The sequence below is a fragment of the Schistocerca americana genome, chromosome 6, assembly GCF_021461395.2.
Source record: "Schistocerca americana isolate TAMUIC-IGC-003095 chromosome 6, iqSchAmer2.1, whole genome shotgun sequence".
Classification (NCBI taxonomy): Eukaryota; Metazoa; Arthropoda; class Insecta; order Orthoptera; family Acrididae; genus Schistocerca; species Schistocerca americana.
The window spans coordinates 193,195,317-193,211,728 of record NC_060124.1 but is presented as its reverse complement, the minus strand read 5'-3'; the positions used below and the strand labels follow the sequence as shown (position 1 = coordinate 193,211,728).

The 16,412-nt window shown below is 41.3% G+C and overlaps 1 protein-coding gene across 1 annotated transcript in view; it reads right to left on the bottom strand.

The window, feature by feature from the left end:
• LOC124620046 (dipeptidase 1-like) overlaps positions 1 to 16,412 on the bottom strand; it is a 632,482-nt gene that overhangs the window by 601,578 nt on the left and 14,492 nt on the right. Inside the window, exon 3 of the mRNA XM_047146713.1 lies at positions 3,090 to 3,218. Coding sequence (XP_047002669.1) covers positions 3,090 to 3,218 — 129 coding nt within the window. The remainder of the gene's footprint in view (positions 1 to 3,089; positions 3,219 to 16,412) is intronic.

Below are 16,412 nucleotides of genomic sequence, written 5' to 3'. Positions count from 1 at the left end.
GGAAGCGCGTCGATGTATGTGGTATCAGCATGATGGTGCACCTGCACATTCCGCAATTAACACTAGGCTGACCCTTGACAAGATGTTCGATGGGCTTTTCATAGGACGTGGAGGACGCATAAATTGGCCAGCCCGTTCTCCTGATCTTACACCTCTGGACTTCTTTCTGTGGGTCACGTTAAAGGAAAATGTGTACCGTGATGTGCCTACAACCCCAGAGGATATGAAACAACGTACTGTGGCAGCCTGCGGCGACATTACACCAGATGTACTGCGGCGTGTACGACATTCATTACGCCAGAGATTGCAATTGTGTGCAGCAAATGATGGCCACCACATTGAACATCTATTGGCCTGACATGTCGGGACACACTCTATTCCACTCCGTAATTGAAAACGGAAACCACGTGTGTACGTCTACCTCACCCCTCATTGTAATGTACATGTGCGTCAGTGAAAAAGACCAGTAAAAAGGTGTTAGCATGTGGACGTAATGTACTGTTCCAGTCTCTTCTGTACCTAAGGTCCATCACCGTTCGCTTTGGATCCCTACGTAATTCGGTGCTCTCCGATACACACGATCGAACAGCGGAGGAGTGGTACTCAAGAGTCAAGTTTAGATTACAATATCTCCGGATGTAATTAACATTTTACAATGCAACCAACGGCACTGATTACGTATTTGTTTATATGTTCAGATGTGCTAACAAAACTAACGGGGTTCCATTTAAAAAAACGTTGGTTTGTGTTAAAAAACATACTTCCGTGCATTTTTTTGTGGTTTGTATTAACCAATTTCACTAGCCCCTCTCCTCACGTTCGGTCTGTGGAATCGATTTGTCAGTATTTGATGTAGTTTACGAAATATATCCAGCGGTAATGTTAGGTGACTCACCCTGTATATACGCATATAGTGAAGGAACAAAAACATTTACTACAAATCACTTGTTAGTAGTAAAACAGGGCCTGAAGCAGAATCGATAAGTAACTGTCTTATGTTAGCCGCCATCTTAGTGAAATATTGCACCGGCAGTCTTAAATTGATTTTCTATGCAGACATAAATGTTGTTGGTCATAATTGGGATAACAATTGTGTATTGGTGGCCCAGAACCCACTCTGAGGTAAAAAATTCAAGTTAGACTGTGAATACCGTGAACTTCTATGAATGCAAACAGCATCTTACGTGATACGAATTCTTATCTCCTGATGTATGGGTCCTGGCTATTTCGTAACAACTTTTATGAAATATTTTGACGGGAAAAAATACATAAGTGTTGTGCGCGTGTGGTAATGTGTGACAAATCCGTTTAATTTGCTCAACGAAAAGTGTTGCCACCTCGAATAACAATAGCGTTAAATTCGACAAACAATCTGCAACCAGTAAAGAGACTATTATACAACAGCATTGAAAATTACTAAAAATCATTAGTCTTGTTTAGTACAGATTACTTATCATACATGTAGCTTGTTTGCTGGTTGTATAAGACTACTTTTGTACATGAACTTCGTGCCATTTACACTGCTTGTCACACAACATCGCTACACGTTTCCAGGTGGAGATTACCTTAACGAAATAACGATCATCAGCCGGGAAAATCAGTGATTAAATGAAACCACAAGTTACATTAGTAATAAGTAACTAGTTTTATTGTACTCTTGCTGAAATTGAACAGCAAACCATATATGCCACAGAATCCATAGCAATCCTACTTTAAAGATGGTTGTTAATCAGCCAGAACCGGTTATTAAGAATTTTAAATTTTTGTCTTATTGCAATATTTTAAGAAAAAAATGTTTTGAAAAATATAACTTTTCCTAACTTACTAAGAAGCGCGTCATTGAATTATCGTCGTTTTTCGTTTTTAATTAAACAATCTCTCGTGTCAGGCACCTTGAAATAATCCAGATAATTTTCACTTATTATTCCATCTCAGCTGCACGTTTTAATAAGATTACATGTTGCGGTCAATCTGCATCATCTTCGGATCTAACTGGTTGCGTCAACAACCCCACTTGTCTGTGTACGTATGAATAATAAGACAGAGATGTTCCTCGTTTATATAAAGGAAAGTAGCACTTCAATAAAATGAGAAAACTGTGTCAAATTAGGTGCCTAAACTTTACGTCGCTCATCGTAGTACTTACTATAATAATTACTATCGAATTATTATGATCTGGGTACTTCAGTTTCACTCTGCCTCCATCAGGTGGGTATGGTATCTGAAAAATGAAGTTCTACAAACGTGTTTCGTGATACTACAAGAGATCCTGTCTCTAGTGTCAGAGATAAATTAGTTTATATACTCCACATTAAGTTAACTAACAAAAACTTTAAATTTACCTTAAATCTGTCTTTTAATTATCTCCATAGTTGTCATACTTCACGGAAGGAGTAGGGAGAAAGGTGTTTATTATAGGAAGAAAATTCTACTGAATTTATGACACTAATGACTTGCACTTATACATTTATCTGTGTTTTGTATATATTATTGTATGCAGCACGATTTCACAACTTATTTATGACATTATGCCTCACCAACAATCTCAGTACTAAAAACTGTCAATTTAAATACAGATGATTGGTTACGAAATAAAATCGTATATATAGTAGTACAAACCGTTCTTAAGACTATAACAAAATATTTTGTGCTGTTTAAGTACCTATGTCGTTTACAGTGTTTTCTTTGTCAGCTTTTATAGATGTGGTGTCCCAAGCTGAAATTACAGTCGGAGTATTTTTCTGCAGGATGTGTCTCTTAAAAACATGATGAAAATTTTCTTTTGAACTGTTAATTAGTACTTTATTTTCGATTAAAACTTGATCTGTCCTCTTCCTCCAATGACCAACGGTATGTATTTCCATCAAAATACTCATCGTTTTACCTTTACGTACATTATGTACTATCGTGAGAGATTTTATATCTGATACTTGCTGTCGTTGTTCTTTCAAAAGGGGAGTAAAAGTCCACAAGTTCCTCTAATAATAATAGGTACAATCATGATCGTGGTGAATAAATTAATTTAATAGCTTTGATGTCATTTATGAAATATAAAAACAAACTGATAAAAACTGAGAGACAGTTGTTACCTTGGTCCAATCCCGGTCATTGGCCAGGTCGAGGTAGTTGCCGTAGCCGAGGTGGTTGCAGGCGCAGCGGCAGTCACGTATGTGCTTAAGCACCATCTCCTCGTCCTCCTCCCACGGCTCCCAGTCCGCCTGACGGCATACGAAAGACTAGTGTCACACTGTAAGACATGTGTAGAAACATGCATTATGCGATCTAAAGCATCTGAACCGCTGTTGATAGATATTAATACATGGTGTGTCCAACCCTCACTTTTATGACGCCATGTACTATGCTGAGGACGATTTAAAACACAAATCTGAATCAGTAGAACGAAAAACAAATCCAAGTTGCACACTTTTAAACTTTTTTGACATCTTAGGAAATGCCATTGATTACTTTCTTATGATGATTTGAAAATAGGTTTCGGCCCGAAACTAGTCATCGAGTGAATAAAAAGCAAATATTTGCAACTTGAACTGGTTTTGCGTTATACTAATTAACAGAAGTTGCTGACCCAAAGCTACTCCAGCATGATGGAAGTTTACAGATGTCTGAATGTCTGTGGAAGAATGACAAACCCCACTGACTTAAGAGCAGAAATGATAGGAGCGGTTACAGATGCTGGGGTCTGGAGCGAAATATACGTTCTGTCTGACTCCAAATGTGCTCCACTGGGCTCAGGTCTGGACTCAAGGCAGGATAGTCCATTTCAGAAATACAAAAACCATTGCCTCCCAGACGACGCTTTATGACAAGGCGCACTGTCATACCTATACAAAAGCTGAAGGTCTCCTTAACTGTACGAGGTATAATATGCAGTAAAACGTGTTCACAGCCTTCCGTATTTAGTGTTTTCATAAGTGGAACAAGGGACCCACAATAACCACTAAAAGCACCCTCACATCGTAATACCACTGCCCTATTTCAATGTTGGTGCTACACATGACAAGTAACGATCTCCAGAAACTCGCCAAACACAAACCTTCCATCAGATTGTTACAGCGCATGGTGTGATTCATTACTCTAAATTTCTCGTTTACAGTCATCCATTATCCTATGACGTCACTGTTTGAACCACTTCATTCCATCTCAGCACTGAGAACAGAAAAGTACACCTCATGAGGAGGAATTCGGCCACTGTACGCCACTATTTTTAACTCTCTGCGCACAGACGCTGTTGTAGCCGGGCTGATGTTAGTAGCTTGGAACTCATGAGTGGTTGCATTATTCTGACTTCGCGTGATTATTTACAAGGACCCTATGTAATGCTCACATTCGCTATCTGGTAGTACATTAAGTCCGCCTGGTCTTCGCTGTGGCTTTCACTTTCCGTTCGCACTACACATTCATATCAAAAGTCAACCTTGGCAGCGTTAGAAGGGTTGAAAATTTTCTGATGAGCTCGTTACCGGGGTGAAATTCAGTAACTTGCCCAAGTCCGAAATCGATGAGCTCTTCTGGCCGACCCAGTCTGCCGTTCTGAGCTCTACTAGCAACACAACACCCCTCCCTCCCCCCCTCCCCCTCCCCCACCGTCTTTATGAAGGCCGCTACGCCTCTCGTGACATCTGTTCCATCTGTTCGTCGCCTCCGCATTACATATGGTTATCCGGTAACACTCTATTGGCTCAGGCACAAACAGAAATCCGTGTAGTTCCAATATACAGGGTGTTACAAAAAGGTACGGCCAAACTTTCAGGAAACATTCCTCACACACAAATAAAGAAAAGATGTTATGTGGACATGTGTCCGGAAACGTTTAATTTCCATGTTAGAGCTCATTTTAGTTTCGTCAGTTGGTCCAATTGAAGAAAGGTAATGTTGACTTCGGTGCTTGTGTTGACATGCGACTCATTGCTCTACAGTACTAGCATCAAGCACATCAGTACGTAGCATCAACAGGTTAGTGTTCATCACGAACGTGGTTTTGCAGTCAGTGCAATGTTTACAAATGCGGGGTTGGCAGATACCCATTTGATGTATAGATCAGCACGGGGCAATAGCCGCGGCGCGGTACGTTTGTATCGAGACAGATTTCCAGGACGAAGGTGTGGCGACAGGAAGACGTTCGAAGCAATTGATCGGCGTCTTAGGGAGCTCGGATCATTCCAGCCTATGACTCGCGACTGCGGAAGACCTAGAACGACGAGGACACCTGCAATGGACGAGGCAATTCTTCGTGCAGTTGAAGATAACCCTAATGTCAGGGTCAGAGAAGTTGCTGCTGTACAAGGTAACGTTGACCACGTCACTGTATGGAGAGTGCTACGGGAGAACCAGTTGTTTCCGTACCATGTACAGCGTGTGCAGGCACTATCAGCAGCTGCTTGGCCTCCACGGGTACACTTCTGCGAATGGTTCATCCAACAATCTGTCAATCGTCATTTCAGTGCAAATATTCTCTTTACGGATGACGCTTCATTACAACGTGATCAAATTGTAAATTTTCACAATCAACATGTGTGGGCTGACGAGAATCCGCACGCAATTGCGCAATCACGTCATCAACACAGATTTTCTGTGAACGCTTGGGCAGGCATTGTTGGTGTTGTCTTGATTGGGCCCCATGTTCTTCCACCTACGCTCAATGGAGCACGTTATCATGATTTCATACGGGATACTCTACCTGCGCTGCTACAACATGTGCCTTTACAAGTACGACACAACATGTGGTTCATGCACGATGGAGCTCCTACACATTTCAGTCGAAGTGTTCGTACGCTTCTCAACAACAGATTCGGTGACCGATGGATTGGTAGAGGCGGACCAATTCCATGGCCTCCACGCTCTCCTGACCTCAACCCTCTTGACTTTCATTTATGGGGGCATTTGAAAGCTCTTGTCTACGCAACCCTGGTACGAAATGTAGAGACTCTTCGTGCTCGTATTGTGGACGGCTGTGATACAATACGCCATTCTCCAGGGCTGCATCAGCGCATCAGGGATTCCATGCGACGGAAGGAGGATGCATGTATCCTCGGTAACGGAGGACATTTTGAACATTTCCTGTTACAAAGTGTTTGAAGTCACGCTGGTACGTTCTATTGCTGTGTGTTTCCATTCTATGATTAATGTGATTTGAAGAGAAGTAATCAAATGAGCTCTAACATGGAAAGTAAGCGTTTCCGGAAACATGTCCACATAACATATTATCTTTCTTTGTGTGTGAGGAATGTTTCACGAAAGTTTGGGCGTACCTTTTTGTAAATTCTTCATTCGAAACATTTGAAGAGAAGTGGTATGAAGATGGGCTACGAGGAAATGCCTAATGCTCTACCTCCATTTTAAACAACTTTTTAGGAAGAAAAGGATGTACTTGTTTCCAAAATGGAATATGCTTTACAACTGACAGTCATTGTGTGTATCCGTGTGCTACACTACAGGTTATTTGTCATTTACATAGTCTTTTCTAAGACTGTTCTTGGACGAATATATTCTGAAATACGAAACAGGCAGGTAAAAAGCTCTTGCTATGGTTTTAGCAATCAACTTTCACTAAATCAATAAAGCAAACCACAACAGAGACAAACAACTTAGCATAAATTAATAGGACAACAAAATTAGCATGGGGGTTAAGCGGACAAAAAATTAGCATGAGTAAAATAAAAAAAAAAAGAATTAACAGAAGTAGAGTGTACAACAAGATTTTCAGATTAAAATGGATATCGATAAAGGTAACAAAGCAAGTGTGATTTCTTAACCAACTCTCCACAATCAAGATTTAACCATTTCAAAGGTGTCCTTCAAACATACAACTACTTACTATAGTTACTAATGATCCTGTTCTTGCCCGAAAACTGAAGTGCTCGATAAATTCAACTTATAATTTATGACTGGGTAAACAATAAACGTTCTAAAATATGTGGATATTTAAATACCATTGGAATAACGCTTTATCAGTATCTTCATCCACAAAAAAAGTTTTCAGTTTCCAAGAGCTACAACTGCAGCATATGAAATAAAGCAGGAAGGAGTTTCCTTGAAGTATGACAGCTCCAAATACTGAATAACGTACATCAAAAGCCCCTATTATAGACATAATATGGAGTTTCTATAGAAACTGCAAAGGGTAATTGCAAACGTATCCTCCAGAACAGTGTTTTAGATAATCGTTAATTAGATGATTACATAATTAATTTAAATAAATGAATTATAATGAATAAATAGTTTCGTATGACATTTAAAATCATTGACAAAATAGTGGAAAGAAGTTAAATGGCCTACTAGATGATGAATACAATCCCGAGAGATGGAATACAATTATTTATCTAAGAAATTGCTGTATACAATCAGGAAAAGATGAATTTGTACTGTTATATGAGGTAAATAATCGTAGGAAAGAATCATGTCTATATAAGTTGAAATCTTGAAGTAACTCTAGCACTCCACCACCCACGCTATCATTACCGTTAGTGGTGTTAAGAAAAAAAGTCGTGTTAGGCACTTCTGTCTTAGTTCACATGATAGTATATAACCTAGAGCGTGATAGCGAAGTCCTATTCTACGTGTGAGTATGAAACAGGGGACTGAATTAGTTTTGTTTTTTTCGATGTCAGTCAGCAGACTACCTTATGCTATGTGTTTCTGAAGTATGCCGTATTTGTATCTTCAGCGACGTATCATTAAACACTAAGCTTTGAAAGATCGAAGTGGCCTTTTCTGATTACCGGTGACAGCTCTAACACCTTCGGCCCACAATATTATTCAGCATCGAAATAGGAGTGCCTTATAGTACAAGTTCTTTCGTTTACACAGACGACTGGTGCCCTGGAGAGGGCAATACCACTTCATACCTGCCTCCACTGCCACTTCAAAAACACTCTGGTCAGAATATCGTATCACCGACAGCGAAAATCGAAAAATAAAATAAAGAGGCGACTCTAGTGATGCAAAAGAAAATTTTTTGATGAGGACACCCAACAACTAAAAATTTTCTTTTTTTGTGACAATCATGAAAGCCGATTAATGATTCTAATTAGTACCTCTCATGCTGGTGGTACTGTCGCAGTATGGGAATCTCCATCGCCATGTGTTTCTATCTGATGAGTGGGACAGGCGGTTGTAGATCCCTGTTAATAGGCGCCCGCTGAACAGAGCGAAACATATGAAAGTTGCCTGTCTGGCCCACACTGAATTTCTTCAGGCAATGTGACGGTACGAATTAATCCATGAATGTCCACTGCTCCCACATTTCCCTTCTGTCGGTTGTGCCCAGCAGTCGAAGAATTTCTGTCGCAGACTCCTGCATTTGCATCCCGAAATTAATATCTATTTCAGTAAAATGGTGGAACTTCTAAAATGTTGGGTAGACCACTCACATGAAGATGTCCAACTGATTGGTCCAGAGTTATATTTATCGAATTCCCTTTATTCTCCTCGCGTCCTTGGAATGTTCTTTAAGTGGTTAAGACGCAAATGTGATGGTGTGTTGGCCTCGCGAATGCAAGGATCAATTACTTGTTGCTGTATATGGCTGTCCATCACAAGCCAAAAGTTTCCTCCCCTTCTATTTCTATTCAATTTGTGGATAATATGCGGAAACAGATTGTCTACAGACACATCAAAAGCCCAAATTTATCTGAGTTTATAGTAGCAATCATTACGTAAAATGATGGAGTTACTTGTTAATTTCTCAACACGTCTTGGAGCCTGGGTTCTCGCAATTAAAGAAGTGCAGTTAAAGGGGGGGGGGGGGGGGGGTTAGGACATCAAACGGGTCGACTTGGAGCAAGGACAGGCACCACACGACACTTTAATTTCCACAGTCTCTACTTTTACAAATTAATTCATTAAAGTTTGTCTGCATGACCAGGAAGGATTGATGATCACACTCATTCCAGGGTAAGTTCAAAATCATAGCAAAATAAATCGTTTTGATGTTGAAATTTCATTTTTTCACTTACTATTGGTTGCATTTGTTGCTATAGGTACACTGCTCTTCGTAAGTAAGTGAGATTCTTCGATGAATTTTGCACAGCATTCAAACCATACTTACTGGTGTGTGACGCTCTAAAATTTTCCGAACATATTAAAAACTGTGGTAAAATCTGAGATAATTTACTGTTAAATTTGTTTTTTTTTGTGTGAACATGAACTTTAAAATGTAACACTTCATTCATTTTCTCATAAATAAAATAAGTTCCACAGCATCATACACCTGTAAGTATGATTTGTATGCTGTGAGTTTCATGAGAAACGGTAGAATTACCAAATCTACACTGTTGTGGAAACCACCAAATGAATACAGGTGTAGAGGGAGACTTCGCAACACATTGAAACGATCTTTTGCACAAGATCGTCAATGCATTTACATGAAACGGGGGGAAAGAGAAAGGTTGGCACTGATCGAGTTCGCTGAAGGAAACGTGTTCCTCCGTTATGTTACTAAGAATTGAAGCAACTAAGTGCTTATCAATTGCGCTGAGATGAAATAAATATGTAACTTACGCCGCAACACGACAGATGGGTGACTCGGAGAGGTAAAATACTTGTGGACAGAAAAACTAACATAGGGGCTTACATTTGAGACTGAACAACTAGAGCCAAAATTCTCACACAGTGCCACTAATACATTGCAGTGTTACCCCAGAACAACACGGCGTTCTGTTGAGACAGATAGTCTTCATCTGTACTTACTAACGAGCTTATACATGGTCGTCTGTGTGGACGGTGACATACAAACAGCACCGCATTCATCTAGCAAGTTCTTCACAAAGCGCAAAGCGTCGACGCGCGACTATAATTCTAATTGCGCTCTGGCTTTGTTCTCCTAAATATTACGTGGAGCAATTTATTCGCGCGTGCGAGACAAAAGCACATTAAATTCAAAGCTGCGAGCTGAAGTTTCCTGTGGGTTGCTGTCCAAATAGATGATCCCCTTAGTGCGAAGTTTCGTAGTTTCCACTTAAGTTTCCTGTTCAAACGGCGCGAAGTTACCATTTCCTGTCTGACTCCTCCCCACATTGTTTGTTCATGTCCGTAAAAGCGCAAGAGCTAATAAAGTTTTGACGCTTTCGTCCAGCGAACTTTGTGACGAAATGCTGCTATCTAGTTTCCATAGAGTTCACTAAAACTATTCTGATACAGCGAGGATTGAGTGCAACGACCTGTACACGTCAGGATCATGAGAGATGGAGAAAAATCTCGCTTCTGTATCGACATTAAAAGGAAGAAACCGTAGAACAACTGAAAAACTAAGTTATGGTGATAAGACGGATATCTTAATGCATTTATTTAAGAATTTTTTCATCTAGATCGCCTTCAAACTGCGAAATTATTGGGAGGAGCTGACCCCAGAACTGCTGGAACGTCCAAACAAATACGTTAGTATACTTTAGAAGGAAGAGTGAGGTTCCATAAAATTCTTCTGGTCTATGGAAATTATATTGTAGTACATATTGTGATAAAAGTCACTGGTTCGTTATTGCACAGCACGATGCGTTCTAATATCTAGGATAGAACTATGAAATCATTGTTTCCAATTCGAATATTGTTAGAAACTATTTCGTTTTATTTGCTGCAACTGTTTTATCATCTTTATTAACGGTACATCGCTTAAGTAACAAATATTGATATGAACGATTTTAAGTATCTTGAAACAAGTTTAACATTATTCATATATAAAGGTATTGGGTCTTTCGTCGGTATCGTGTCCCATTTCGGCACAAATTTTCGTTGAATTTACTCATTTTGAGAGTACTGACGACGATTAATTTTAATTGTTAAAAATCATTTAACAGCCAACGTGGTATAAAACATTTCTTTATTAAAGACAACAGCTTTCAACAGACTTTGCTGTCATCTTCAGCTCTGAAAATTTTTGTTGCAAAACAAGTCCATTTTACGCTGAACCTCACGCAAAAGACGTCGTGGATGAAACGGGCACATAATTAAGATTTGTCATCACTAAACTGTTTAAAAATGTAAATCACCTTGTGCATAGCGGCATGTTCATATACACTGGTGTCCAAAATTAAAGCAAGAAATGGAAATTTTGCTAGGTTGAATTTATTTCGCCACAAAACAGTTTAAACAGGAGATAGTAACGCAGAAACAGTGTAAAAAATACCGAACCGAAACAGCTGCAATGTGCAATAAGGTAGACAAAAATGTTCTTCGTGTTTTCCAAGTTAATGGATTTGCACATATATTCCGGTAACTGGTTAATGTGCTCATTATGGGATGTGACAACTTCTCCGCATCAGTACAGGCCTGACAACGACGGGACGTCCTGTGAATCATGTCATCAGTCTCATGTTGAGGCAATAACGCCCATTCTTCCTGCAAAGCTGCTCGCAAGTCTAGGAGGCTAGTCGGTGCATGCTGACGAGATGCAACCTGTCGCCGTAGTGCATCCCACACAGGATCTATGGGATTCATACTGGGAGACCGAGCAGGCCGCGCCATGCGTACAACATCTTCAGTTTCCAGGAAAACATCAACCACGCGTGATGTATGAGGTCGAGCATTATCATCCATCAATGCGACGTTTGGGGCCACACCACCTCGCAACAACCACACCTAAGGTCCCAAGATCCCGTCTCGATACCTGAAAGTAGTTAGACCCTGACGATTTACGCGTACAATTCCATGAAGAGGTGTTCGTGTGGTCAGCATAATTTCTGCCCACAACGTTACGGATCCTCCTCGATCTCGACCTCCTTTGTTTAGATTCCGAAATTGTATCGCACGTTACCTACAGATTCGAATGCGTTGAGAATCACCCTCAGACCAAATCGGGATTCATCTGCGAAAAGATCATTGGCCCACTGTTTGACCGTCCAGGTGGTGTGCTGACTACTCCACCACGAGCGGTCCCTTTCGTGAATTAGCAGCAGAGGTAAACATACAGATGGCCTCCGACAATAAAGGCTGCTCTGCCGAAGCCTTCTGTACACAGTTTGTCTCGATACAAAATGTCCAGTGGATGCTGCGAGGTCAGATGCCACTTGCCATAATGCCCTTACGGTGAAATAAAGGTCCTCTCATTTTGATATCACTCTTGGTCGGCCATGCCCTGATCTTCGGTATACTGTTTCGGTCTCTATAAATTGTCGCCACATCCGAGAAACAACAGAACGATTCACATTAAGTCATCGGGCAACGTCAGTACGTGACGGTTCTGCTTATATTCTTGGTGTGGTCCTCCTCCGCAGAGAGTCTCGTAGGAATCTTCTTTGTGCCATACCGCACCGTCTGTGACCGTATACACAGCGACTGTGGAAGTGGGACTGCCCGACAAATACTACCTGTTTGGTAGGTTCCCTGACGTCATCGTTGACGTGGTTTTCCGTTAATCGAAATGAAATCTTCCGTGAAGAGCATGGTTGTAAGGACATTTTGTGTGATTGTACCGTGAATTAACCACACACACGGGGAAATATCGGTTTGTTGCTTCAATTTTGGACACCAGTGTACATACTGCTCACAGATACTGCGTATACATTGGAGCATCTGTGAGCAATTTGTATATGAACATGACATTTTACAAAAGGTCGTTTATTTTTTTAAATAGTTTATCGATGTCAAAACTTTGTAACCTGCTGGCTTTTATCCGATTGTCTTGTGCGCGAAGTTCAGCGTAAAATGACTATGTTTTACAACAGAAAGTTTCAGACGTGAAGATGACAGCAAAGCCTGTTGGAATCGGTTGTCTTTAATAAAGAAATATTTAATGCGATCATGGCTCTTGAATAGTTTCCAACAAATTTTCTTGTGTCTCACCTATGTAGTACATCTATGCCGGTCACAGCAGGCGTCATGAAATTCGTATATTGTGAATAATTTGGAATAGTACTTCATGAAGCTGCTGATCATCAATTCGTTTGTATCATTAGCTAGGACGGGCAGCATACGAGGATAAATATAATAAAAAAGTTCTAGACTCCTAGTGGTGTCATTGTCCCTGAGCGGGAATCGAGTAATGTTTCAAGCTTCATGGGAGACGTACGTAATTATTTTTGAAAAGGCTACTACACAAGGAAGTGGACGGTGACATGGAGATTTGGATCGGGTAGGGAAGCGTGCATGGATAGCCCAAGTGATTAAGGCGACCACTCGCGATAAGTGGGAAATCCGAGTTCGAGACCCAATTCGGCACAAATTTTCATGTGTCACAACTGGGCAACACATCTATACCCACTGCTGATGATGTCATGAGATTCGCATTCAGTGAGTAATTTAGAATAATGTTGGTGCCACATTGGCACTTATGTATAGACGTATCAAGGGGCAATGGCCTTTATTCTGGCTGGGAAGCTCCGGAGGTTCTGTGGCGCGATGGTAGGCCGCGAGAAAGGAATTGTTGAGTGGTGTGGGGCGAACTGGAAGCGAGGTGCACATAGGGATATTTTGCCCTAAAATCTGGCTAAAAGTCAACTTTTCGAATGTGAATAATTCCCACAAGCCGGCCGCTGTGGCCGAGCGGTTCTAGGCGCTTCAGTCTGGAGCCGCGTGACCGCTACGGTGGCAGGTTCGAATCCTGCCTCGGGCATGGATGTGTGTGATGTCCTTAGGCTAGTTAGGTTTAAGTATTTCTAAGTTCTAGGGGACTGATGACCACAGAAGTTATGTCCCATAGTGCTCAGAGCCATTTGAATCATTTTTGAATTTCCGCAACTCACAACTTCCTGAGACAGTCTGATAGATGGGGCATTGCTGATGCCGTGTTTCATTTGCTTATTGTGTTCTGATACGCGGTAGAGCTAGTCTACATTTTCGTCTCGCTTGCAATGCATCTGAAGGTTCTCTATTGGCCTGAACTCACTTTGTGTTTGTGAATGTGATAGAGTGTGTGTTTTACTTGAAGTGCGGAAATAACATGGATTCCGAAGATCCTGGTATGTACCGTTATTTACGATTATCCCAATTCATATGATTTACTACTTTTATTAGTTCAAATGGTTCAAATGGCTCTGAGCAGTAAGGGACACAACATCTGAGGTTATCAGTCCCCTAGAACGTAGAACTACTGAAACATAACTGGCCTAAGAACATCACACACATTCATGCCCGAGGCAGGATTCGAACCTGCGACCGTAGTGGTTGCGAGGTACCAAACTGAAGCGCCTATAGCCGCTCGGCCACAGCGACCGGCTTCAGAATAGTAAATACAATTATGATCGCGACTTGATGCCAGCATTCTGAATTATTATCTCTATCGGCGTAAGTAGCCTTTTTGCGATATATTCAAGTCTATTTTCGGTGCACGCTTTTACCAAGATTTTGTGATCGACAAAAATGATATTTCTTTAAACTCATCGCCATTTTGTTGGAACTTAATATTTTTCAGTGCTCGTATGTATACTAATAAAGATATATTGAAAATGACTTACATAAAATTATTTTGGTACAGGTCCAATAGGAGAGTTTCGGGAATTTTCGCCAAAGCGGAGCAAACACTGGTAGCAGTTACTTCTGTAAAATATCTGGGAGTATGCGTGCGGAACGATTTGAAGTGGAATGATCATATAAAATTAACTGTTGGTAAGGCGGGTACCAGATTGAGATTCATTGGGAGAGTCCTTAGAAAATGTAGTCCATCAACAAAGGAGGTGGCTTACAAAACACTCGTTCGACCTATACTTGAGTATTGCCCATCAGTGTGGGATCCGTACCAGATCGGGTTGACGGAGGAGATAGAGAAGATCCAAGGAAGAGCGGCGCGTTTCGTCACAGTGTTATTTGGTAACCGTGATCGCGTTACGGAGATGTTTAGCAAACTCAAGCGGCAGACTCTGCAAGACAGGCGCTCTGCATCGCGGTGTAGCTTGCTCGCCAGGTTTCGAGAGGGTGCGTTTCTGGATGAGGTATCGAATATATTGCTTCCCTCTACTTATACCTCCCGAGGAGATCACAAATGTAAAATTAGAGAGATTCGAGCGCGCACGGAGGCTTTCCGACAGTCGTTCTTCCCGCGAACCATACGCGACTGGAACAGAAAAGGGAGGTAATGACAGTGGCACATAAAGTGCCCTCCGCCACACACCGTTGGGTGGCTTGCGGAGTATAAATGTAGATGTAGATGTAGAATGACCAATCTTCTAGCTGCAAGTGGTCTTTCTACCTTGTGCGGCTGGCACAGGGAGCGTCCGATGTAGACACAAAAATGATTTCTGAGATGAAAACTTAGGCACTACAGAGGAGTTCATAGTAGGCTGCATCAAACCAGTCAAGACAGATCACTCAATAAACGAATAAATAATAAATAAAGGAATGTAAATAAAAATTCCTGGTAGAAATAAAACTACATCATCAAATTTAGCATTACCTTTTATTTTACTTAAAAAAATCACGAAAATTGCCTATTTATCGATTGTTCTAAGAGGGCTGCCCCTCAACTTAAATAGCGGATAGGTTAGTAAAACATATTCTGAGACACCAATGAGTTGAGGTATCAAATGGCTCTGAGCACTGTGGGACTTAGCGTCTAAGGTCATCAGTCCCCTAGAACTTAGAAGTACTTAAACCTAACTAATGTAAGGACATCACACACATCCATGCCCGAGGCAGGATTCGAACCTGCGACCGTAGCAGTTCCAAAAGTTTAATCTTCAATAATGGTTTATGAAATACATCTATAAAACTTTTGAATATCGCAGAATAAAACCTAGGCCTCATTGCATCCGAGCTTGGAATCATCACTACCTAGATTATCGACGATTGAGCGATGAGTTCGAGGGATAATATGCCAAATTCTGTCCTCATTGGCGCGTTATATGTTCAGAGTCTCGTGACGGATGTAGGATCCTATCGTAGTGCTCCGAACGTTGTCCTTTCAATAGATATCCGGCGACCTTGGTGGTCAAAATTGGGTTCGGTAGGCATTAAGATATGAAGATAATCAGTAGGAAAACTCGCCGTGTACGGTTGGGCATTATCTTGTTGAAATGTAATTCCAGTGTGGCTTTTCATGTAGGGCAACAGAACGAGGCGTACAATATTGTCGACTTTGTGCTGTAAAACAGCCACGGATGACAACCAAAGGGATGTTGCTAAGAAAATGGTGTCCCAGATCGTGTCTCCCGGTTTTCGGGCCTTATGGCGGACGCCAGCCAGGTTGGTATACCACCACTGTCCGCGATGTCTCCGGACACGTCGTCGGCATTCAATGGGGTAGAACTGCCTTCACTTGTGAGTTCTGCTTCAGACGGAGCCCCAATGACCAGTGGTTTTCTTTAATAGCAGGACCCCTTTTGATTTCATCCACTGCTCCCTTACAGAACAGCGGTACGTCGACGATATTATACGCCCCGTTTCGATGCCCTTCATGGCAAGGCACCCTGGGTTTACATTTCAGCAAGATAATGCTCGCTCAAGCACATCGAAAGTTTCTAATGCTTGTC